General features: G+C 34.8%; 1 protein-coding gene across 2 annotated transcripts; it reads right to left on the bottom strand.

Moving 5' to 3' along the window:
* LOC146544636 (dynein axonemal heavy chain 5-like) lies at positions 1 to 26,680 on the bottom strand. 2 transcript variants are annotated; one of them, XM_085220448.1, is made up of 19 exons: positions 26,291 to 26,680; positions 23,171 to 23,305; positions 21,469 to 21,553; positions 18,973 to 19,130; positions 17,129 to 17,350; positions 16,422 to 16,559; positions 15,046 to 15,222; positions 14,589 to 14,702; positions 13,275 to 13,382; positions 12,426 to 12,548; positions 10,860 to 11,075; positions 9,247 to 9,354; positions 8,485 to 8,570; positions 7,425 to 7,746; positions 4,696 to 4,902; positions 3,271 to 3,442; positions 2,154 to 2,229; positions 630 to 789; positions 1 to 129 (listed from the first exon to the last, which is right to left on the bottom strand). In XM_085220448.1, the coding sequence occupies exons 1-18, from the start codon at positions 26,366 to 26,368 to the stop codon at positions 777 to 779; spliced, it is 2,538 nt and encodes an 845-aa protein (XP_085076574.1). In that variant the 5' UTR covers positions 26,369 to 26,680; the 3' UTR covers positions 1 to 129; positions 630 to 776. The 2 variants fall into 2 exon arrangements, with proteins under 2 accessions (XP_085076574.1, XP_085076575.1); XM_085220449.1 differs by lacking the exons at positions 1 to 129; positions 630 to 789; positions 2,154 to 2,229; positions 3,271 to 3,442 and having other exon boundaries at positions 4,789 to 4,926.

Raw genomic sequence — 26,680 nt, 5'->3', positions numbered from 1 at the left:
GTAGTTCATTGGCTTCTTCCTCTAATATTTCTATATCTTTTCTCTTCTTTTTCGCTGAAGGAGAGAGTCCAGCCCATATCTCAATGGAATTGTTGGAGGAAGTCAGGTTTTTTGATCTTCTTTCCTCCTCTGTTGCTAAAACATCATAAATCTAGTCAGTTAAATCTATGTAGGAGAATTGAAGACACAATAAAGCAACACTTCCATAGGTGTGTGAAACATAGGTAAGTCTTACAGAAGTGCAAATAATACTCATTTGTCACCTGTACCTATATGTGCTGGTCCTTTTATTTCTAATTACCTTTTCTACTCAGTTCAATCTCGAGCGACAATTTTTCTTGCTTTCTCTAGGAAATCCAGCACTTAATCAAGGCCTATAAGTAGCTGTTTCCAATTTATCAATATTTGAACATGCAAGTTAGACTGACAACACTGACCTATTTTGCAGATGACAGATGATTGTTAGATGATCCATCATTAGATGATCCATCAAGCAGAAATCTTTAGACATCAGATATTGATGGATACTTCAGCCAGCTGAGCTACAGCATCCCTCCCTCCCCCCCCCCACATTCCCAACAATATCGACCATGCAGAAGAATAAGCACAGAGGAACAGTACAATCTTACCTGCACTTTTTCTCCTTATTTCACCAGTGGGATCAACTGACTTCTCATCTTTTTTGACCTGTACTTCTGTGTCTAGTAACATGTTGATCAACTCATTAGCTGCTTCTTCCACCAGTGAGCTTTTAAAATGTAAAGTCTGGGAACCTTTCATACAGAGCTCCTATTTATCAAATCAAAACAAACATATTCTTATGGTTCATGGTTTTTATTTCTACTTTACCTTATTAGCACAAATTTCAAGGCTTCACATTTGTGAAAAAGACAATCAATGTACAACGTTATTTTAAAATATCTGTTTGTTCTGACTTTTATTTCCTATTTCTATTTAGTTTTTGATTCTTTGTTGTTCCAAATAAGACATCATAAATGTTTCAAAATTGCTATGACTTGTTTCCTAAATCACACAACTAATCCAGAGTTACTATTATGAATTAATGTTTACAATACATAACTGTATTAAAGGGCTCTCAAAAGCAAGTACTACTTAATTTTCTTATTTTTCCAAGATAGACATGGGAGACATAAACCTTTCATTTGATCATTTCTATTTTACAATACTTGGCTGTGCCATAGGGAGTATTAGCCAACTGTGTTTTCCTTTTACACTCAGATAGGAGATAAAATCCATCCAAAGTTGAATTTATGATTGGAAGAAGCACAGAAATTATTAACTGTGAAGAAAAAAATGAGATTTAACAAAATTCAGATTTTTTTTTTTTGATGGTGTAAATGAAATGACTTTTCCCATAATACTTTGGTGGTGCTTCTGAGCATATTTTGCATATACAAACTCAAGACAGCAGGAGATTTTGAAAGATATCCAGTACACAATCATTTCCGCAGTATTTACTCTCCCAGGAAACCAAGTGCACTTATTATGGAGCTATTCTCAAGCATTAGATGGGCATTTCTGTTATGTAAAGGCACTAACAAGCAAAAATGACCAAAAAAATACTATCACAGAGGAAAAGAACTTGAGTAGTATCAAAGCATAAAAGAAATATCATGCAGAAGTTGGCTTGACATTAAAAAAGTGAGCCTCAGCTCAGACATCATAGCATTTTGTATTTTTGTTCCTATTTAATGTTCCAGTGAAAAAAACAACTGGAGATGTCCTTTCTCCATTTTCCCACCAACGCTGCAATTATTATATCTCATTTAAAAAAAGGAAAATATGTTAATTTGAAATATTAAATACTTCTTTACGAAAATCTTATCTAATAACCTTAGTCTTTTGGAGAAATTCCTCACAGCTCAGTGGTTCATCTTCTGGCAACTTACAGAGCAGCACGCTACTCATTTCTTGAAGGACAGCATCAATACGAAATTCAATCAAGTCATTCACTCTATCAAGCAATAACTCCAGTTCAGCTTTGAGTCAAAGAGAAGATTCAAAACAAGCTTAAAAGTTTGAAATAATAGTTTTGCAGAGCCCTGATTAAATTCATACTCAAACAAGATAACATATTCAATTTTATATTAATTTTACATCTTATCCAGTTTATTTCAAACACCTAAACTTACATGGCAAGGTTCACCAGTGGACTCATAACTGGTGTTTTGCACAATATATGCTCATCTAGTATATTCTGTACATATCCTAAAAGACAGTAGGCAAAATAACATACAAATATATAAGATTAACTTGAAATATATGCATTTCAAACACAAATGGAAAAAATAAAGACATCAAAACTCAACTAAGCATTCCAGGAATACCACTCCTATAGCATGAATAAGTTACCACTTAGAGAACCCAATAGCAACAGAAATTTTTGATAAATAAAGTGACCATCCTTCAAAAAATGTTAGAAACCAAATAATAGTTAAAGGACACCAATAACTAGAATTTTCAGTTTTATAGCAATTCACTTTCAATGCTGAAATTGAAATATCAGCAAGGTGCCTGTTCCAGACTCAAACGACCTGTGTTATTCAAAATTAAATTGAGTATAATATCAGGCTAGCATCTGAAATGCATTTTATTCTGCCATTTCAACTAAAGAAAACTTCCACTATGACTTACATCATTTTACAAAACAGAATCTATGTCAATATAATAATAGAGATTAAGCAAAAAGAATTTAGCAGCTTCAGAAACAATACATATCAGTGCAATCTTACTAACAGAATAAAAGCTCATCTGTTTTCTAAAGCATGCACATCTTTTGGGGCAACAGCATCAGTGTTAAAGAGACCGACTTAAATTAAAAAAAAAAAAAAAAAGAAAATGTAATACGAAAAGCTATTGAGCAGTAAGAGTGCCAACTCAGTGAAGATATTATTTCTTGAGAATTTTTATTGTAGAAACACAAGGATAGACTACGAAAAGTCTGAAACCTTGATACTGTTAAAAAAAGAGGTATCTTTCTCTGATGTAAGAATACAGGAACTTCTGCATACTGCTTTATGCTTGATTAAACCCTACTGCCTTCTCATTCACATTAGTAAAAAAAATTTCAAAAAGATGTCAGAAAACAAAATAAAAAAGATTTTTTTTAGGAGCAGAGGTTACGTGAAGTAAAGGGGACAGGTGAATATTCTAATTTCAGTTAAGCAAAAATCATATAAATGGCAGTAGGCTTAATAATGAAATTTGCATTTGTACAGAAACAAGCAGAAATTACTGAAATTGACTTACCTAGCTTGCTAAAAACTGTATCAATATATTTCTCAATATTCAACGATGTCCAGGTCAGTAACATCAGACCTGGCTGGATAGCATCATCTATACTGGCTAACCTAGGGATCATCAATCGTTCAAAAGGGTGTTGTATTTTTAGTTTAATTCTTTTATACTCTGCTAGCATCATCTGAAACAAACAGAGGATTAAAGCATTTTACTATACACTGTTCTAAACCTCTTCAAATACATACGTTCATCATGACTTAAGACATAAAATTATTCCACATTACTGAAATTAGTGAGAAATAATAAAATTCTTCGGATTTTTTCCATTATTTTGGGCAAAAGTTCAAGGTTTGCTGCTTTTTACAATAGTGGAATTACTAATTCACAGGGAAATTCACCTTTTCTGATATAAAAAAGGATTTTTTTGTAAATATCTTAGTCCCTAAATGGACATTCCCAGAGAAAAAAATCCCCCCCAAAAAATCATCCAAGTTAACTTTTCAGCAGTTTCATTAGAGCCATTTTAAAAGACTTTCAATATGGTGTTTAGTTTTGAACGCCTCTTTAACCCACTGATCTATCTTCACATTTCGGAAGAAAATAACCTTGTAATAGCTTTATGATGTAACATGACACTTTTATCTCATTTCAGAATCAAGTAGCCCTTTGAAACTGTATTTTTCCAGACATGCTTTATCTTTGAATCTTTGTCTTCACTCATCTAGAGCTTTGTCTGTTCACAGGGAGACAAAATGACCCAAAAGAATTACAAAATGAGAGAAGAGGAAGCTTTAGCTGCTCTATTTTAATCTTCTCTACAGACATCTATGTCTAACATGGGTGGCGGAACTATGTTGTTACATCATGTCTGCCGGATCTTTTGAACTTTTTAAAAGCATACGATCCGCTGTCTTCTTAAAACAAAGAGTATTGTTTGACTTGGAGTCAACAATAGTTGACTCCATTGTTGGATGAGAGATAAACTGATTATCATTTAGAAAGTTAGCAATGGAGTGAGGCATCTTGTAAGTTCCTTTCCCTCCCCATCTTCACCTCTTTACCAAATTCTGCAGTACTTTCCTAAACCTTTGCAACTTTGAAGCAACTTCACAGAAGATGCAAAGCCTGGGAATTCATTTTAAAAGTGTCGGAGAGGGGAGGGAGGGGAGGGGAGGGGAGGGGAGGGGAGGGGAGGGGAGGGAGCGGAGGGGAGGGGAGGGGAGGGGAGCGGAGGGGAGGGGAGGGGAGGGGAGAAAGCAACTTGTCAATATTGTCTTAATTTATTATTTATTATTTGTTTATTTATTTATTTATTATTTATTCTTTAATTTATTGTTCTTCATTTTTAATTCTCTCATGTGTGTAGAGCCAAGTCATTTTAACATATATTTTAACATATGCCATACATATACTAAATAACTAAAATGAACCCACCTGCAAATTGTGGACAATATTCTTATACCAGTCTCTCTTCTGTTGAATAGCACTTGCAAATGGTGGGATATCAAGGCACATGTGAGCCATGCAATCTGTTTCTCTAATTAAAGTTAATATTTGAGGGTCAAAATTCACAAATAATTCTCCTGTTTCTGGAGATTTTACCAAGAGAGCTGCCTGAAGTCTTGTTTTAGTTAATTCAATCTGCAGGAAACAAAGTCATCACTCCTGATAAGACAAACCAATATAACAAAATACTTTGATTTGGAGGTAAATATCAATTTGGTACAAAGAGATAATAAAATCAGGTATTGCTGATAATCAAGATTGATATGGTGAATCAAAAATAAAACTTTGTTGATGCAATCTATATGCACTCAAAAACCTAACAATGAAATGAAGCGGTCATCATCAGACAGACATTTTTTCTGTTGGCTTCCTGGATATCCTAAGTCCCATTCCACAAGCAAACATTAGATTCAAAACCATAGAGATTTTGACTTCAATTCTCCAAAGTCTCATTTTCATAAAACTTAATGCACATTTTGAAAGCTGCGCACCTCCTTGATTAATTGAACTCAGACTTGAATAATTTCTTTAGACTTCTTTTATAACTGATTCCTGGTTTCTTCTTTAGCTTCTTTTCCATTATCTAACAGTTATATCACACTGCAATCCTAACAGCTCTATAATCCCTAATTATATCAAAGTTTCTGGGCAATTTGTGACCAAAAAGAAAAAGATTAAAATTCACATTTGTCAAAATTCTTTTATTCCTAAAAGGGAAGCCTAGTCACACTATAGATTTAGCTGTTTCATTTGAATACAACAATATCATTTGTTCTCCAGGTAACTAGAGGGGAGAAGATTCTTAAGAAGATCACTCATGGAAAATTTAACTGACATCAGTCATGTCTTCTTGCTATTCCTGTTTTCAAGTTGTCCTTTTGCTGGCATAACTTCAGTTCATCATTCACTTCTCAAATGTCAATCACTTTACTTTTAGTTGGAGATTGTTTTTAAGTAACCGTTGCAGAACCCATTGTTTTCTTCAATGCACTTCATCCTTCTCTATGTAACCCCCTGAAACTTTGCATCCTCTTTCCATGTCTAAAATACAGCTGACAATACTGCTTGCTTCAACAGTTTCATATGTTACAATGAAATTTTACACAACAATTTTCAAGTTAACATCAAATGTTGTAAACAAGGTTGTCGTGTTCTACCCACTGACAGCCAGTTACTCTGTACAACTGCCTTAAATAGCAACTGGCTTTTTTCTCAAAATGTTCACCACCAGATCTTACTCGATTCTTCTCTGGGCTTCAGAAACTCATTAATCTTACTTTCACTTTCTTCCTCTCCCATTTACATTTGTGTGGGGTTTTTTTTAGGCAGTTCTCATTACTAAGATGTTACACACTGTTAACAAAAATCAGGGGTATGTTAAATGCAAGAATCTTACACTGTCATAGTACTGTAATAAATTTCACACCTTCTATTATTTTAATATGTCCTAGTAGAATTATGTATAGTATGAAAATTATGGCTTTAAAACTTATGCAGTTAAAAGAAGCGGATAAACAAAGTGGTTGGTATTCAGGCACAAACAGACAAAAGGTTAAAAAAGAAAAAAAGAAAAAGAAAGAGCCACTAAGCCTAACTATTTCCACTGAATAGAAGGATAAAAGTTAATATGCCACAGTCCTTTTTCTGTTGCATTTGTATTCTACATATGACACTTGCCCATCTCCCACTTTACTTTTGTTCAGGAGCGGAGCATGAGCTCCACCTTGTGTTCTCTGATCTTTATGTCTACATCAGTCTGCACTTTGATACTTCAAAAAGAGACTACTGAGTAGGCAGGCACTTTTTCAGGAGAACCCATGCATTGGTGTTAGATTGGACAAGGGATAGCAGAAGCTTCTGGTCTCAGATCTTCGTGTCTAAGACTAGTTTTGAGAAAACTGATATTTATCAGCTCAGAGTTCTTCATATTTTACAGAAGATGGAGTTGAGCTCCAAGAACAAGAAGTATCTGCATTGATAACTGAGCCAGAACCTTCAAGAGAGTTTTTGGGAGATTTTGACTCCTTTCCTTAAGATTTAAGAGTCTGAGGCCAATTCTTCTACAATATGATCTTTGCCAAGGCAACAGAGAAACTGCAGGAGGAAAACGTACGTATAGGACAGTAGAAACTTGCAAAAATTTCAAAGCTAGAAAGTAGTGTCTGAAGAAGCCACCTGATAATACGAAGGCAGTCAGAGGTTCTACATACAAAAACCAAGAAATCAAATTGGTCAAATGAGATTTAGAAGTTAAGGTAAACCATGTTTTCTGAAGAATATTATACTACAGTGTTCTACTTTAACAGATGTTTGATAGGAAGCAAATTGGTACAAAATACATTTGCATACTTAATATCTTATTAATTCTATGAGATGCTCTATTAGTTGAGACTGGATGCTTTTTATACACATGCCTACACTGAGGACACATGTGGATTATCACTTTAAAACATAAGAATCATATTTTTCAGGCCAGCTCAGCATACTTGACTATTAACCAGAGATTTCTTCGAACTGCTGCTACCCAGTGTTTCAGTGATGCCTAGCACAATTAGAATCCACTCTGGTCTGCAAAGCTAGATTGTACTGATCTACCATCAACAAAAACCTAGCATATTTTTTAAAAGAAATACTCTTATCAAGATCAGCTATTTTACCTGCTGAAGCCATCCTCTGTGATAGATCACCTCAAACTCCATAAGAACTCTTGCTACTTTGTTGTAGTTGTGGATTACGCGCTTGCCATCTGGCGTCTGCAGAACAGCTGGCTGCTGCTGGAAAGAATCCATGGGCTGCTGGATCCTATGGAATAGGTGGCGTGCCCACAAGATCTTACCAGCTATTGGAGGCAGATTACGAGCCAGTGGAGGATCCTGCTTTTGCTTAGTGTAGAGTTTGCAGACTGCTTCTATGTCATATCCATAGTTTTGAAGGATTTTCTGATACTTTTCATTAATGCCAAGATTAGGGATTTGTAATCTGATTAGAAAAATAATAATTAGAAAAATCACTGAAAAATTCAGAAATTCTTCTAATGCATTGTTGGAACTTTTTCCCAGATACCCTTGCATTCATTTGAAAATAACTACTTTAGTAGCAGATTTTCTACTAAAGCTTGAACAAATACTGTCACAACCTGATTCCAAGCAACCAAGATTTAGGCCAGATGATAGAAGTTCCCAAGTAAGCCTACACATTTTCCATTTTGTCACTGTTTTCAAACACTGAACTAAAATTATGTGCAAACTGTAACCAATCTGCCACTAGCTGTCTATTCTACTAAGCAGAATATTGTTAAAAAAAAAAAAAAAAGTGCAAGAAAAATTGAGGCTGCTTTGAAATAATCTGAATTTATCAAGACAAATTTTAACATTTCCTAATATAAGCATGCTAACAGATTAGTTTCATTGTTCAAGAAGAAAACTAAAGTAAATATGCTAGCAAAACAAAGTTTTCCCATACATATGATAGTTTTGCAACATGAAGTCCATCCATATTTTACATTTCCTGGTACATAAAAATGTGGGGTTTTTTGATTAATCTACAGAACTGAGCAGACACTCCTTACCAGAGCTGAGCAATTGATGGAGTGGAGATTAAATTGATTTTGCTTTGTATTTAAGGAGATACCTGTTCTATTTCCTGCTTTCTCACCATTCTCAAAGCATCATTTCCATTTTCTGGCAGAATTCCAACAAACTAAATAGGACACTGTACCTTTCAAATTTCTTCAGCATACACAATGCTCTTTCAGTATTCAGAATATTTTCAAAGGTGTTGTCCATAAAAGTCTTTAACTGATCCTGAAGGAGAGCAAACAATTCTATAGTAGACATAAGGTATGTACCTCAAATATACCAGGTGTTATTTTACATGATTTATAATGTATTATATTAGAACAAAGTTTATGTGAAAGTTACTCAGTGAGTATCAATTTTCACTCATTCCCATCCATTTCAAACAAAATACAGTCAACTTTCAAGGCATTTCCTTCCGCTGTTCCTTCTGTAGCTATGCAACCAGAAAAGGTTTTTGAACCATCAAAGGTTCCACCATACTGGGACCCTAAAAGAATGCTGGCTTAACTCTTTGGCAGACAAAGCCAGTAAAGCGTTTAATTTAAATTTGCACTTAAACCCCTACACATTCCTTCCATCACTTTGCAATATCAGAACAAAGGGAAAGTTAATTGTCTAAGCCATCCATTTGTACTGTTTATTTCCATTCAACCAACTAAATCAAGCATTTTTATGTCAGTCTTCCCACTATTACATTCAAACAGAATAACAAGAAACTCTTGCCTATTCTGTAGTTTAAATGCCAGATAATAAACAGCATTCAAGTTATTTCTCAATTTCAGAATAGAAATCTTGAGATTTCCATAATTTTTCTGTGGTAACTCAAAGGTACTTTTTTTTTGGGGGGGGGGGGGGGGGTATTACTAGTAAATTTAATTCTTCTTTGATTGATAAAACCTACATGTAGATCATTTATCTCTTTGCAAAACTCTTCATAGTCTTGGTCAAAATCAGCCTTCCGTTGATCCAAGAAATTGTAATCCTTTTTCTTCATGATGTCAACAATACTCTAAATAGTTTTACAGAAGAACAGAATTATCACCATAAAATCGTCCCAAGAAACACATCAAAATATTTAGCACAATGAATTGTGAATACTTACATTTTATCTTAGTCATTAGTTATCTTTATTTGATGAGCAATATAAGCAAAACACATAAATGACATATTTGCAGGAAACAATCTAGTGCAATGACCACATGAATTTCAGTTTTTTTAATTTACTTTTGCTTTAAGTCAATTAGAATTGGCAGAATATTCAGACTTCCATTCCGTAAAAGGCATTTGTTACCCACTGCTTCCCATTAAACATTTTCTCATGCAGGGGATCATTAGATTTATTTCAAAATTAACAGTTTATTTTCATAATAGTATTTTCCATGTCTGTAATTCATTTACTAGAAAAACAGACTATTTAAAAGTCACAGTAAGGTGCAGCATGCTAATAGCTCATGTCTTATCATTCCTTCCTTTACATAGCTGCTGTCCGCTCTACATCTTAATCAGCATCTCCCATGAGCTGTACACACATTTAAAGATTTCTGATGATGAATCACTGTTCAGATTGCTAGTAGTTTACTAGCAACTATAAAGTTCGACACATGTTCAGCACAGCAGACTTCTACCATTTTACCATAAGCCAACTGAGCTTCAATCTTATTACTTTGCTGTAAAGAAATATCCCAGGAAAGAAGTAAAGAAAAAAAAAGGTAATAAGACAAGTAACTTACAAAAGAAAAAGCCTAAACTTGGATAACTTTCCAGAGCATACAAGCTACATCATTTCTTCCCCTCCCTCATCCTAGAAATCTGTGACTTTGCACTTTGTTTCATCCATGAAACACAAAGCTATTGGTAGTACTCTAGATGAGTAGAATTTTACATGAATTTAATAATTTGCTTTGCTGAAATAAAGCTACTTCTTTAATGAAATGGAGTAAATCTAAGAATCCAAGTTGTTTTTCTTTCTCTTTGCTAAGAATGACTTATTTCAAGAAATCAAAATTTGTTTGCAGAAATGCATCATTGAAACTGGACTGGGATGTGATTTCACTTCAAGCTGTAAGGAAAATCTGACTGTAGCAACAGCCTCCAGAGCAACAGAACTGGCCTCTATGGCAGGCAATGACCAAGTGCCCCACAAGCAATGGGCCAGAGATGAAGTGGTCACAGTACACTTTCATAGCCAACAAAACACTGTTAAAGAGAAAAATGTTGCACATCTCACTTTTTTGCCTGACCATAACACAAAACTGGGGCACCAATTACTCTTCTTATAAATTTCTCCTATTTCACTGATTTTTCAATCAACTTTGATTTTAACACAGCTCCTTCACAGAGCCACCTGCCCTTTTTCATGTGCCAGTGATCACACATTACAATATTAACTATTTACTAGTAATTTTAGCACTGCTTGCAGAATTATTTTCTCTCTTGATAAATGCTGATTTTCATAACTATTTATCGTTTCAATTTCAAATCAGACTGACATGATATCCAAAAGTTACTGTGTACCTCATATTTTGTGATCATTTCTTCCAAACCTTCTATCTTAGACTCTTGTAGAACTGAGTAGGTTTTCATAGTATTGAAAACATCTATTATCTTTACCAGACGTCGATTAAAGGTTTCAAATTTTCCAAAGATATACACCTCACTAAAATCAAACTGTCTTTCAGCTGAATTTTGCTCCAGAGTCTTCTTCATGTTACGAAAGCAATTTTGATACTCCTAAAAATGAAGAAGTTCAAAGAAGAATTTCAAGCATGTAAAAAATAACATTGCTATCAGGTAGAATAAAATTTATGCAGGCAGATATGATCCCCTCTAAGTCAACAGTAAATAGAATTTTGATCAATAAACAATCATTGCAACAGTACTATTTTGGGATCACACATTTCATCAAATGAATAAACTGCATAGATGTATTTGTGCACTCCATCCTTAGTCAGCATGATATTTTCTTCCCTTCCTTTTAAAACAGGACATGGGTCTACTGACCATCTAACATGACAATCCAGTTTTCAGACACTGAAAATAATGATTGTGTATTCAGCACTTTTACTAAGTAACTGTTTTTCTAACATCACTTTTCAGAATAAATCCCTTCTGAAGCTAAAATGCTGTTCCACTGCAACTTAAATTTTCCATTCTGCTTCGTTAGCTGAGCACAGACTTAACTCCAAACGTGTTAAAATTAAGTTATTTTCAAATTAAATAGGCAACAAACTTGCTGGAAATGGTTCTTTCATCAGTAGTACTTAAAATATAAGCTCCATTATTTTCTATCAAATATATGTATCAATAATCATAACTGATAGGTATTAATACAAAGGGCTCAGATTTTTCTATACTGATTTTACAAAAGCTTTTGGACTTGGTAATTATCAAAACCTCATCCCTCAACATATTTTAATGCTGCAGATGAAAAATCTGTTAGATCTTTATAGAAATACACACGTTTACAGTTTGTTCTGATGGTAAGAATTCATAAATTTACATTAATTTTTGCAATAACTATGAAAGATCTGTTGCTTCAGAAAGGTGTCAGGATAAAATTCTGTACTTGTAAACGCATGTTATTATCAAGAAATGAAAAAGTAATAACAGAGAAAACCTATTGTGAGCCTTCTGATACCTATACGGAGGTTATTGAAAAGACAAAGCTAGTCTCTTTACAGTAAAGTACAGACAGTGGCCACGAGACAGTGCACAAACTAAACAGAAAAGGTGTTCTGACTGGTTGATAAGGAGAAAATCCTTCACTCAAAGGAGAGTCAAGCAGTGGAAGATGTTGCCCAGAAAGGCTACGCAGACTCAGATATAAAAAACAAGTACACATCATTTAAGAAGCATAGTCAAGTTAGCTTAAGTATGGAAATCCTGTTTCCAGAAAATCATCAGATATTGGACTGAATTTTCCATTAGCTCTAACAAAAACAACCCAGTGTCAAAGGAAATTTTTCAATTGCTTCATTTTTCTTCATGATAACATTCCTTCCTTGTATAAAATTAACAGTTTTGCTAATCATGCTCACTTAAATATCAGTTGATATTCTGTTTTTCTCCTGCCCTACCTACCTGTTTAAGCTGAATGGCCGCACGTAGTTTTTCCATAACTCTGTCTGGAGGTTGATTCCAGATGGTGGCAGTACCATTGTTAGTGATATAAGATTTACATGCTGTGATCATCTGAGTGGTGACCTAAAAGCAGTTTTAACCTTGTGAAAAATCACTACAAGACAAAGCACTTTTTACCCTTCTTACCCTTCTTTCAGTCTCATTCTATACCTCTTACTGCACTGGCCTAAGACCTGCAAATTAGCAAAACCGAACACCAGCAACACAGACCACATGCCTTTCTTGCAGTATTCAGCCTGTAGATTACTACGCTTCCACAGTGTCTTGGTTAGCTACATCCATCCTAAGCCTGAAAACCTTGTAACAACCTTAAAATGGCACTGAGAGTAAAACTTTGTAAGATTTTGACACTTCTGAAAGAAAAGGTAAACCAAGGGTCCATGGGACCATGAAAATAAAAGAACAAGTTGCCCCTCCAACTCTAGTTCTTTCTTCAAGCAATCTAAAGGAGGTGGGAATATAAAGGATATGTTAACATAAGCACTTTTGCAAAGCATAGTTTGTTGTAGGAAAAATCATTTTAATAAAAAAGTTCCTCAGATCTACTCATGTCAGGGTTGATATGAGGCCTGATTTTCAAGTAGCATGAGATAATTCTTACAATTCCATATTATTCCTAGTAAAATAACTTCTAACTTCAAAGGTTTATCATTATTTCCAAATCTCTCTACATTCAAAAAATAGCGTTATACTGACCAACAGACAAGCTCTTTAATTGCTTTTTCCCTTTGTATACTCTCTCTCATTCAACCAACAACAAAAAAAGTGTGACAATTTGTCTGCACCTACCTTCACAAACAATGAAGAGATCTTTTCAGAGGTATTATAATACAGTGAGACACTCTGAATCATTTTAATTGCATTTATAAGTCCTGGAATAGCATCCACCATGGACACCTGCAAAGACACACACAGCAAAATATTTCTGTTACCATACATTAGCTCAACATCTATTTAGAGAGTCCAGGACTGTTATAAACACAGTATTTCTAATGTGTCTGACTCCTGTTTCCCTGGGCCTCTCCTACAGTGAATCCTGTCCTACCCTCACCACCTCTACAAGTTCAGCTTGGGGAAAATAATTTTGATATCAGCTTGGCTGGAAGTACTCCAGCCAGTGGGATAAATATGATAGCGACAAGGGCCTATTTCAAATTTGCAATTCTGCATTAAGCCTCATGGCCTCTCAACAACTGAACAATTTCCTTACAGTACTGGTATTTATAACAAAATCTGCAATGGGGAGCACAGTGAAGATAAAATTCAACAGGCCCTGCTCAGTGTCAGTAGCAAGCATGTCTACTTGTGCTTTGTTCTGTATCTTTAGCACACAAATCTTTTATTAGTGAACCTCCAATACTGGACTCGGAATCACCAATGCAAAATAGTTTTATCATTATGCCACAGTGGGAAATAAACAGACTGCATCGTAGGTCACACCAGGGTTGCCAAAGAGTACTGTTTGGATTAGACAAAAGTACAGAAAGAGAGATAGATGGGCAGACAAAGCACTTCAGGGCTTCTCATCATATTTCTCTAACTAACAAGATGTACATAGTTACATAACTAATTTTAGTAAAAGCAACCATTTGCTAGCTACTATAGCAATTAATGCAATCATGAAAATCCTTCCTCCTATCCTGTACTCTATATTTATTACATTATGTTTGCATCATCCTGTTTCTATAGTATGGGAAGGTTATTTATATTTCTATTTTAATATTTATCTAACCACATTTATATTTTCTAAACCAATAAGCTGTAAACTGCCCTATAAATGTTAGCCTAAACATAACCTGTACACCAACACAAAGGGAAAAATACAACCATCGTCTTCTACAAAGTGTTTTGTCGTTGTTTTTTTTTCTTTATTTTCAAATATTTTACTTGATCCCATAGCACAGAATCCAGTTTCATTATTAGACTGAAATGTTTTATAATCAGCTCAGTCAACTTTCAGCATATCTGAACAGACTCAAACTGAATACGCATAACTAAACTGCTATCTAACTATGCAATTTATAGACTGATTCTATAAATAACAGACTATTCATTTTAGTTGTTTCCAGAGATTAATGATGAGATTTTAAATGTTTTGCTTACAGGGTCCATATTGTACAATGGGTCACAATGTTTTTCCAGGGAATAGAGATATCTCACATTATCTTTAGCTTCATTTACTGCATCTGTGATGCAAATGTCCAGCACTCTCCAATTCTAAGAATAGAAAGTTCAAAGAATAATAATTTTAATTAACATATTTCAAATACTATTTTGACCATGCAATTTTGAGATTATCCTTTTTTGTCAAAAACCTTTAAGTTACTTTGAAAGCACAGATCTAGTGCTTTAGACAAAGAGGGTTCCCAGTCATTTGCAAGAAATTAAACTAGATTTATACTTTGTATGTTTAAAGCGAGGAATATGGAAGACAAAAGAAAACAAAAGTCTAAGATACTCAGTATTTTGTCCACCAGCAATATTATATACATTACCAAATTGAAGTAGGTTACACAGAAAATTTCTAGTCTTTACATCTGTCATAATTCAAAACAGAAACCTTCAGCAGCTTGGATTTAGCAGCAGTGAGTACTCCAAGCACTGCTTTCACATCTGGGCTCTTCAGCTGGTCCATAAGGTAGCTGAATTTACACAATCTTTTTTTCCAGTAATCAAGCTCTGCTCGTGGTCCAAGGTTGTCAGCTTCCTTCCTCAACTGGTCATTTTCTGCAAGAATCTTTTATCATACAGTAATATTAGTGATTGACACTAATACTTCTATCTGTATGGACAGTGTGGCTTAACTCATAATTTAATTCCCAGTATTAACTCCTGTGAAAAATTACCTAGCCTAGCTACCACCTAATATACTCAGTCCTTTAATTTTGTATGGCCTTCTCTTGGTTTGAGTTTTGAATTTGAGTTTTGAGTTTCAAGTATTTCAAGAATGCTGTTAGAAATTTTCTGCAAATAATCTACAAAACTGGTTTCATACTATGATTTTGACCATTAAATCCACTAGGAATCAAAAACTGTTTTCTACTTTGATTTCTTGGCTAAGGTGAATCTTTCTAGTAGTCCATTTGTTCCAAGATTATATTACAAAGTAGAGAGATATCCCAGTAACCATAATATAACCACAGTCAGAATACTTTCTCTAATGCAGTATGGATAAATGGAAATTACACTAAATGCTGAAGTATGAATAGGAAGAAGCATAATTACTGTGATCCTTCTCTAGTGGGTACTGCTATCATTACTCTGCTTTTCTACTCTTCACCATCAACTTTTTCCCATTTCCAGACAGATGACATTAGTTTAAAAGGATCTTTAGTTTGACTCAATAATAGTAGTTCTTACAATAATTTGTTTAAAAAAAGGATGAAGCCATGCTCATAAGAGGAAATGCAAATTCAAGTCCCTTGAACAACAAGACAATGTGGGAAAATGTCTATATTAAGAAGTTATTATAAGCTTAAATATAGATAAGGCTCTGCTTGCTCACATCTCTCATTGTAGAAAAGGCTTTCCTTTTCCCAAAAAAGCAGAAAATAACTAGAACTTCTATATACATATAAATAACTCTAACTTCTACTTTTTAATTTTATCAACACTTGTAAAAAGTACACGGACCTTACAGTATTTTAAACTATGTGAAGAGGTTTCATCAATGCATGGATGAGGCAATTAGCAATAACAGGGAACTAAGCCTCCAAATAAAACTGTACTTTCCATATAAAAATGGAAAAAGCGTTTTGTAACATTGTGATTCAGAAAAGAAAGCACACAAAACACACCAACAATAACTTAAGATAAAGGTATAAATTACATTTATCTTTATAGAAAGGTAGATAGCTATATGCCAAAAGGATTAACTTCAACATCTACTAATATGCATACTAGTCATATTTCACTTCTGTCCAGTGTACTATTTACCCGTTGAATCTGTTTGGTCCATCCTTTCATACAGACTTCTATTCTCTCAAGATCTTCTGTGCTGTTAGCAACCATCAGATAATCTGCAGGTCCTTTCAGATTTTTCAGATCATAAGTTTCACATTTCTTCAGACTGATCTACAACACAAGTTAAGGAACTCCAAAATGCTGAAGTATTTGTGACAAATAATCCAAGAACTTTACACAAAGATTGGTTTTCTTACTTGGAGTATCTCACTTCATCTTCCCATTTCAATTTAAAGTAAACTGTTTTGAGCCTAGAACTGAACTCCAGAATCTGAACAACTCACCAATCCAGCAGCTGTGCTTCCCTGACATTTCCTTCACAAAGACTTAACAATTGAAGTAACTGTTTTATGTTAATTGTCTTGGTACAAGAAAGGCCACCAAAGAACTGAATAGCTCAAAGGAACTGGCACCAGAATGAAAAAAAAAAAAAAAAAAAAAAAACAAACAGAAGCAGCTGCAGAATTGTTAAAGCCATAAACTTTCACAGATGTTAAAGCCACAGATCCACGTATATGAAGTTATTGATGACAACAAGCAATATTTAGAAACATTGTTTCTTTTCACCAGTTTAACAAAAGCAATTTTACAAATATTCTACAAAAATAGTAAATTTAAGAACTCCAGACCAAGACATTTCACAGCTAGCTTGTTTCCCAGCTGCTGCTTGAATATATTACCTTCTCCAGCAGACTTTGCTGAGTTCCTGAGAGCACACTAACAAACGATTCAATGGAAGTGAGGAACTCTTTCTTAATATTGTCATTCTGTTGATGTTCACCAAGTCCAACCCAGCCATAATCTGTAATTTGTAAAGCTGGAATGAAGATTTCTAGTATCAGCTGCTCAACACTTTTTAGTAAGCCATCTCGGCCTACATCCATCATATTAAAATTTACTTCCTGTAAAAGACATAAAATAAATATTAAAATGGAAAACAACACTTTGTCAGCATGTTTTTTTTTCCCAGTCCTATTGCCTAAGCATCTCAAAAATTACAAGTATGTGTGAGTGCACTACTGTTTCATGCAGTAACAAGAATTCTTCCTAGCATGGCCTGTGAGATTTGCAGAGGGTCACAGTTCGTCATAAAAACTTCTGAAATATAATTTTATAAGAGACCTCTCTGTTTATATAGTTCAGTCTATACGGAGGAGCAAAAGGATTTCAGTATGCCTCTTGTAAAGCTATCTAGGTTACATTTTTTAACAATATATTCATACATATATGTATGTATATATTCAGAAATATATAACAAATACAGTTATCAAAAGAATTACAAAATACTGTTGCTTCTGATTTCCAGTTGCTCAAAGGTTCTGGTCTAGGAAGGATACCTTTACCCAGCTAGAGAGAGAACAATTCACAAAATATTTGCTTTTTATACATTCTGAAGACGACTCTGAAGATTTTTAAGGTAAACTATGTTAATCTGCCAACTATTGTCTCTTTATTAGAAAGTAGTACAGGAATTTTTCAGCAATATAATTTAACACAAAACAAATTGTATTCAAGTGCCATACATTAGTTGTTTTTTCATACGTATCATTTTTACTATTCAACTTGTCTTCCCTAGTTTTAAGGTATTATTTATTATCATTAGGGGTTATATAATTAATTGTGAAGATCTCTGCTGCAAAGTTCAGACACAATTATCAGCTTGAAAGCATTATTAAAGCAAAAATCGTTAAATGTTAGAAAGTATATGACTGAGAAAACCCAAGTCAGATCATTTAAAACAACCAAAAAGATTAAGTTGACTATAAAAATTCAAATATATATAGATAGATATCAAATGAAAATCTAGTGATGATAGCCAACTTATTCAGCCTTTGCTTTTATAGTTCTTGCCTACTCGAGTAAAAATAACATAAAAAGATTTTCCTAAAAGAGATGGGAGAAGTTAAAACTCTCTGGCTTATCAGTTGTATTTGAAAGTTTTCATTTTGAAGCATATATAAAGTTTTGCACAAAGTTACATTCTCATTTAGCTCATCATTCTTATTTTAGCAGTCTGATTAGTTCTTCTACAACTATAGGATCCTCTACATTTTATTCTGTGCTCCCTACTGCTAGGATAACTTGTACTGCACTTGATTCAGCTTTATTCATATTGAATTGACAGAGATTTAATGAGCATTTCACCGGTAAAATATTGTTTGTGTATAACTTATTTATACACTCATAAAAATAAAAGCACTTTTGTTCGTTTAATGTAGAAGCCAGTAGTGCTCTGAAAACTTGATACTTAGGTGTTGACCAGTTACTTTTTGTCATCTTGGATGATCACAAATTGTCATAGCATTATTTCTTCACAATGATATACCTCAAATTGCTGCCACTGCACAGTGTCAGTTTTTCCGTTCTCCTCCATTTTGCCCTGCATTTCACTTAGCCAAACTGTCCTTTTGCTCATTTCACTATGTAAAAGGCTGTCAACTTATGTGCTGAGAGTAAATACCCCAATATGAAAAATAATTTTCAACAAGTTTACGTACAAAGAACAGTAGTCACTAACTCTCACCTGATAGATATTTTCAGCTGTGATGGCTTTCAGAACATTAGATCTAATGAAGAAAACACATACACCAGTTAAAGCAACTTCCTTCCCCTCTGTCACAAATACTTTAGGTTTCTTCTTCTTTGTCAAGAGACAATTAATTCCTGGAAAGCTAAAATGCTCTGTAGGTTGAAATAAAACAAACATTTAATAAACACTTATCATTTATTCAAAGAAAAACTTCCTAAACTGCATATCTATGAGTCCCAATCCCTTGATGCTTCACCACAATTTCCTAGTGAATGCACAGAGCACCTAGAGTCCTCAGAGCACCATTAGAATTATTTCAACTCATTTTGTCATTTTCATATCAAAAGCCTTTTCTTTCTATTCATTTATTTGTTTTCTGCTCATTCTAATAAAAGTTTCAGGGTCAAGGTGCTCTTGCATAGCAATCCCTCTCTATTATGTAATTGAAGATAATGCTCTATTGCTTAAAATAAAAAATCAGCAAATGTAGTTTACCTCAAATGCGCTGTTAACAACAGTCTATCCTTAAGAAAATGCAGACCTAAGTCTAATACAGAAAAAAAATAGGAGCATTTCTGAAAACAAGGAGTGTCATGCCACAGAATATTCTTGGGGGAAAAAATAAATGAGGGAGCTACAAAATAAGACCTTTCTTATTCCCCAAACATGAATATGCTGCTCACAGGTTTATGCTGTTAGTAACATTTGTAAAGAGTCACCAAGAAGAGCAGTGTCTTGTCTTAAACTGTCTGGGTTTTGACCACATTATTTTTTTGCTAATGGTTTTCCAGCATTGTCTCAGAGAAAAATTCACATGTGCACACACATACATTTATTTTTCAGTGAATCCCTGTAATAATAAAAAGATTTTAAAAAACAGTTGTTGGTATCTGTAATTAAAGGACAATAGCCAACCAAGGCAAAATGTAACAGTGCCACTCCTCCTTTCTTGTTCAGTCATATGATCTGAGTGGCAAAGATACCCCATTTTGGATCACACACCCATACATCTGTCCGCCTCCCTTCTCTTCACATAAACTTCCTCTTTCCCTTCTCCTGAAGAAGTTTCTTTTTTACCTTGCAAGTACATTGCCTAAAGAGTCTTGACTTGGAGATTTTTACAAATTTGATTAATTGTTAATTAACACAAGCTTTCACAATCCTTGCACTTCAGTAATTTCAAACCATCAACAGTAATTCATTTTTGGGACATCTCTGTGATGTATAAAGATACAGTAGATAATCTGTGATATCTTCAGAAGAGATGCGCTGTTACTGAAAACTGTGTTAGAAGCTGTTGAGCCACAAACTAAAAGTCATGCTCAAAACATTGCAAAAATGTGATCAGGTCTGTCTCTCAGGCCAACAGAGACATACTGAGAACTTCAGCAATCAGGATGGTTTCCATATATTCAAAGACAGATCTCTAAAATAAAAAATAGATACTTCACACCCTGGAAGACTCTCCTCAACTCCTCAGAAGTACAGTTGGCTTTCCCTGAGATGGGTTTCATTCATAGCTGTTCCCAAAGATGTGCCAAATTTAAGCAGAACTAGCTCCAGCACAGACCAGCACTGAGAGAAGTCTGTTCCAATTATTCTGCTTTTGGTTATTGTGGAGCCAGAACAACTCTTCTTTCTCATAGCAAGGAATGGGCACAGTTACATATCTGAACTTTTTTCCTGCAATAGTGTTAATGTCAGTCGGTCACCATCAGTGCTGGAGAAACTGAGGGACTATTGATTTACCACTGAATCCTTATTCAGCAAGCTGGATGTAATGCTGATGACTAATACATATAAAGGCACAGCAGGAACTGCGACCTCTACTGTGTCCTCCTTGAGTTGTTTTTCACTTACACCTACGACAGACTGCCTTCACATTGTTTCACATCTGTTCTGCAAAGACACAGCCAAGTAGTCACTCTAGATGGTGACAATAATAAAGGGCTAAAGTCCTGATGGTAAAGACTAGCAGAACTGTACTGTTGGGACCATTCCCCATCAGCACATTCGTACAGAAAGGCTACTGTTTAGATGAAGAAAAGTAAACCAGTGAAAAAGATAATTCCATCTGATGAACTCCATAGTAACAAGGACCTGTGAACTGGATATTAGCTATGTGTCAGCACTTCTGAAAGAAATTTAGGTAGCAAACGGAGAACATTCGGGACATGTCAAAGACTGGCAATAAAACAACACCAGGACAGTTGAAAGGGTGGGCCAGAAAGTTTAAAGCATGCACATTGACAGCTATGTCTTTTCTTGTACATCCAGGGTAAACAAGTGAGGCTCTAAAGACCAACATAGAAGTGCACTAATAAGCTCCAGTAATTCATCAGTCCTTATTTCATGAGCAAAGTATTCCTGGGTGACCAAACTTGACTTGCTTTAAGCCTCAGTTAATAAAAACATCACCAATTTTTTTTTTCTTTGCACACCTACTCAGAAGAAACACAACACGTTGCAGTAAAACCTATGTAGCTTTACCCGTATCAGTTGCCTCCACATCTTGATAGTAGAACATCAGATGGCGCAGACCTCCTGGGTCCAAGAATTTGTCAATGCGCTCTATCTGTTTGAGATGATGTGAAAGTATTTATGCCTGGCATATCTACTACAAAAATTTTACGTGATCAATTTTTTAACAAAAAGTGCTTATAAATACATATCATATTACCAATGTCTAGTACTAACATTACATCAGGATCAGTTACTGCCTTCTAAAAAAAAAATTAAAAAAAAAAAAGTGAGTTTTTTTCCTTCAGTAGCACACACTACTTAATCATTTTGATTTTTTTTTCCTTTCCAATATAGTCAGGCCATGTTCCTATTTATTGAAACCACTTATGCACATGCTGCACACCATCTCTCAAACAGAGGGCATTTCTTCATTTGCCAAAGTGCAGCAGCACCTCACTGAAGTTCTTCCCCCGTTTTATTCTTGCCATCATTCAGCTAACTAGCTGAAAACAGAGAGCATAGATTCCATAACATAGCAACAGAGAAAGCCCATGTTTATACTTTAAGCATCACGCCAATTTTGCAGTTCTACATCAACTTCAGGCTGTCATCAGTCTTCCTTGAATTATGCATTGGTAGTGCAGTCCAGGAATCTCATGTATAGGCTACATAGGACTTGGAAGAAAGTTAATTGCTGTATGTTCAGGAAATTTTGGCTGAACCCTCCAGGAAGGTCAGAACAACTAATAAAATTGTTAAATAAAGTGTAATAGCTTTACTCAAGAATATTTTCCAAGTATAATAGCTGGAAATATTTTCTTCATTGACAATTATTCTCAGACAATATAATTTTTCAGGAAATCCACCCAGAGATAAAATGCCAAAAGGTTGAAACAAGTTCTGTGCTTTAACTCAAAACAGTGTTCAGCACAGCTCATTTTCCTGTCTCATACAGAATCACAGAATTGTTGGAAAGGACTTTATTAGGTTAACCTCGTTTTTTGCCAATAATAGCTCTGCTCATCCAAAGTCTTGCCCAAGCTGAGTCTTGAAAGTCTCCCAGGACAGAAACTTCAAAGCCTACATGGGTAACCTACTACCATGCCACTTTACATTCCTGGTGAAGAAGGATCTCTAAGTTGCACAATCTGCAATTTGTGGCTATTGCCCCTAGTTACATGTTCTGCCACTGCTGAGAACAGTTCAGTTCCATCTGTAACTACTCTTCAAACAATTGCAGGCAACTACTTGACAGCCCTTCAATCACTTGTTCTTGCTCTTCTCATACTTCACATGCTTTATGTCCCTGACCATCTTTGTAGTCTTCCACTGGATCTTTCAAAATATTCATACTGAAATGAGAATATCTACATTTTAAAACTTAAATTTAAAAACAAAGTGACTTATTTTCAAATCACAAAATACATCTCCAATGCATATAATACTTACCAAGTAAAAACACAAACACTTATATCTTTGGTGGGATCGCTAGCCAGTCTATTTTGTCAAGTAGTTTTCAGCTGATTTAACTTCCTAAACTAGTTCACAATATAGTTTCACAAATGCTGATAGCAGTCTGGTGAAAACAACATTAATATGCAGCCTAGCACAGACAGCACTCTCCTGCATCTGTGAAACCACAGTCTGGCAACTATCTCACTAAGTATTCAATGGTAGCATCAATTTTAAAGCACCCTCTGAGCTTCATTTAGCAAATTAATCAGATTACCTGGTTACCATCAAGAATAGCTTCTTCTATTTCTGCTTTGTCGAGATTCACACAAGTGGCAACAATATCCAGTAAGTAATCATGCCTGTCATCCAGCCGAGCACGTTTAGCCTCCCTTTCCTCCTTCAGCTTTTGCTGTCATAAAACACAAAGTGTTTTGAGTTACTCAAAAATCACAATTTTGAAGACAAACGTAAGGAAAATCTTGGAATTTATTTTAAAAATGAAGAGTACTGCATCTTCCATACTTGTGGTTTAAAATTTTAGGCACTTAAATTTTTAGAAGCAGCCCGTTGCAATTTTGCATATGATTTCCTGTGTTCTATTATCATATTTATCATAAAATTCTTATCACTGGCTTTTTATAGAGTATTACTTATTTGTTGAAAGTCTCTCTAGGGGGGAAAAAAGTGGTATTTTATAGGTACAGCTCCATTACCCTGTTAGTCATCTTCAATACACTTCAAGCTATTAGTTTTGGCTTTTCAGTCAATTCACATAGCACCACCAAATCAACACGGGACTGTGACCCATATTTGTTACTTGTGGAAGATATCATAAGTGTTTACCAACAAAGATAAACGCTGCTGGAGGAAGCTAAGATTTCATGCATTATCTCTTAATATAATGAGAAGTAGAACAAGCAACAAGCCTCAAGGTACTCAAGTGTTTATAAATGTGCTTAACTATTGCTATTATACCATACTTCAAGCAGTATGCCTACTCTTCTAATTAAATTGAATTCCCATATGTAAGACACCTCATTATATTGCAGACAAAATAGCCTTCTGGAGTAGTTACTGCTACTATTGTGCTTGTGGATTACAAGATTTAATATAATTTCATTTTCAAAAGAAATTTAGAATTATGTTCCATTGGTATTAAGTTCAATCTTTATTTCCTTGGTGACTGTCAAAAATCTAGTAACTGTAAGAAGAATGCACAAGTGATTTATCTACAAGCTTCTGCAGAGTTAATAGGACCGGAATAACACACTTTATACCATTATGTAAATTTCTTTGCTACTTCCTGAAGGAATTTTCAGATATTTGGTAAACTCATAATTGCTAGGATATCTGCATAATTGCCGAATGTACTGGAAATGTTTTTCCAGGTTAATGACAAACATACAAATAGCATTTCTCACACAGATATGCCTGAAGAATGCATAGTACATTAATTTGTATACATATTTTATGCTTTTTTAGCTTTATTTAGATGTAGGCCTTGCTTATATCTCAGAGAAGGAATGAAATTTTTCTGCTAATTAGATACAAAAAGCAACCAATTTTTGGCCAAATCTGCTCACACGAGAGCTTTGCTATTTCAACAGCTTCAGCACAACTGGCTGTGCATCTCGAGCATGGAAAAATATAAGCACTAAGCCAATTAGATAGTTTCTCTTTAATTCACAAAAACTTATTTTTATTTTGCTCAAAATACAGTCACATTAATTTTTGTACTCTGCATCGTTTTCAGTACAGAGTTCCAGAGACACTGCAGCAAACAGAATTCATCATACACAGATTATCAGTTCCCCCATATACTCCACCCATAGGCATAACCTTTCATAACCTTTCAGCCTCCGCTCCTTCTCCAAGCTGCTGTTTATGTAGGCTGAAATAATGAGTCTCTTCTCAAACTAGAAAATCATGTCTTGATGTTAATTTCAGTTTTTCTAACGTTTTCTAATTCAATCCTATAATTGCAGTCTCCCAAATCCTATAGCATTTCTTTTAACTGTTGTGTATAGGAGTTCACATAGAATTAAGCAATATTTGATGTCTAAGAATTTGTTAATATATCATAAATCTCCAAAAGACCAATCAACCTTCCCTAGAGAACACAGGCAATTACTAACAAGATAGTAAAGCTACAGTTCTCAACAGACTAAGACAAACTTGCATTTATCATGTGTCACTTTTGTAAGACATTTGCATTGTTCTGGTGGATATCTCTCTAATTAATGTTAGTTACATGCATTTTTTTCCCTGATAAATTTTTTCCCTGATATTTTTCTACAATACAGTTCAAGAACACACAGTCTGTCTGTCATGCTTTCATATCTTGATGCTAAACATCAAATTCCCTCAGTTGCAGAGCCCACCCTTGCTTTGTTGTTAAATGCAGCAAGAAACTGTTTATTGTACTATATTGTACTAAAACATTGGTGATTTTATACCACTTCCAGAGCACTGAAACAATCAGGACAAGATTTAGGTATCAATATTACACATGCAAGGTCTGTTCTGAAATTAATGCCTACTATTTTATGATGTTGGCCCACAATGTTAGAGGCAGATACTGGTGGTAAGGCAGAAGAGACTGAACCTTCCCACCAATATTGCATTACATTTTGTTACCATGACAAACGGCAGTAGAGGGGCAGTCTGACAGAACAGCACGTGATATGGAAGTGCAGATGGAGCAAAGGCATGTCACTGAATTCCTCCATGCAAAAAAAGTAGCACCAATGAACATTTATGGAGCCCAAACAACGGATGCAGAAGCACTGAGGTTGTGGGTGGTGCATTTTAGCAGTGGCAACAGCAACAGTGGATCACTTCCCCTGGTGCAGATTTTTATGTGTGGCATGTAGGTTCCTGTTCATGGTTGATGAAAAAGCATAGTTAATTGTTGTAACTATGTTGAAAAATAGTGTTTTGTAGCTAAGAATTTGCTCTATCAAACAGTGTTTCAGACAGTGTTATTGTGCTCTCTGTATCTATTGTAGTTTCCAAGAAAATAAATAGCATGCATTACTTTCGGAGCAATCAATGTATAAATACCTGAGCACAAACTTGCCTTTCCAAACAAACTGTGCAACTAAGCCTTGGTAGATATCCTACCAATTAACTTATCAGACTGGCTGATCCATTTACAAGACCAAACAAACAAGAGAACACCTATCTTTGACATACACCTATCCCAAACACTATATTTTGCTTTAAAAAACAAAGTCTAATCAGAGTGTTTGATGAAATTAATACCAGCCACTTATACTATTTTAAAACAGACATTAAAACAGACATTAAAACAGACCCTCCACCTCAATTCAAGTATTTACTCAAGATGCATGGTTACTAGTCCAGACCTAATCCACAGTTCTGTTTTCCTTACCTTTATAATTCTGCCAATGCTCTGCTTCCAAAGTTGCTTTCTTCCAGCTCTAAACATTGTACTATTTGATATAAACATCTATTTTCAACATAAACCTTAAATTATGATACAAGATTCTTCATTCATCATTTTGCTCTCTCCCCCCAGCCTTTTGTTTATATTTGTTTCATTCCTGTTCTGTAGGAACACCAAAAACACCTAGAAAATACAGTAAAGACCTAAAAAGTTAACAATTACTAAGATTAGCACTGCATCTTTCTTTTCTCCCTCAATTCAGTTCTAATGTGCATTTAAGTTACTTGAAGACTGAACTGAGGAACTAGAGAATATACTGCCTGCAGATCTGCAGTTGAAAACCACTGTTACCAACCTCAGCGTTGTTAAGGTGAT

The sequence above is a fragment of the Meleagris gallopavo genome, chromosome 3 (genome assembly GCF_905368555.1).
Source record: "Meleagris gallopavo chromosome 3, MGAL_WU_HG_1.1, whole genome shotgun sequence".
NCBI lineage: Eukaryota > Metazoa > Chordata > Aves > Galliformes > Phasianidae > Meleagris > Meleagris gallopavo.
This window is presented reverse-complemented; position numbering and strand designations above follow the sequence as displayed.

Excerpts from the sequence above, each read along its gene's own strand:
- LOC146544636 (XM_085220448.1), bottom strand. The coding sequence starts at position 26,368 with ATGTTTATATCAAATAGTACAATGTTTAGAGCTGGAAGAAAGCAACTT. Across the intron at positions 23,306-26,290 it reads GCATTGGCAGAATTATAAAG|CAAAAGCTGAAGGAGGAAAG; the intron begins GTAAGGAAAACA and ends GTTTTATGACAG. Across the intron at positions 7,747-8,484 it reads ATGCTGAAGAAATTTGAAAG|ATTACAAATCCCTAATCTTG; the intron begins GTACAGTGTCCT and ends TTTTCTAATCAG.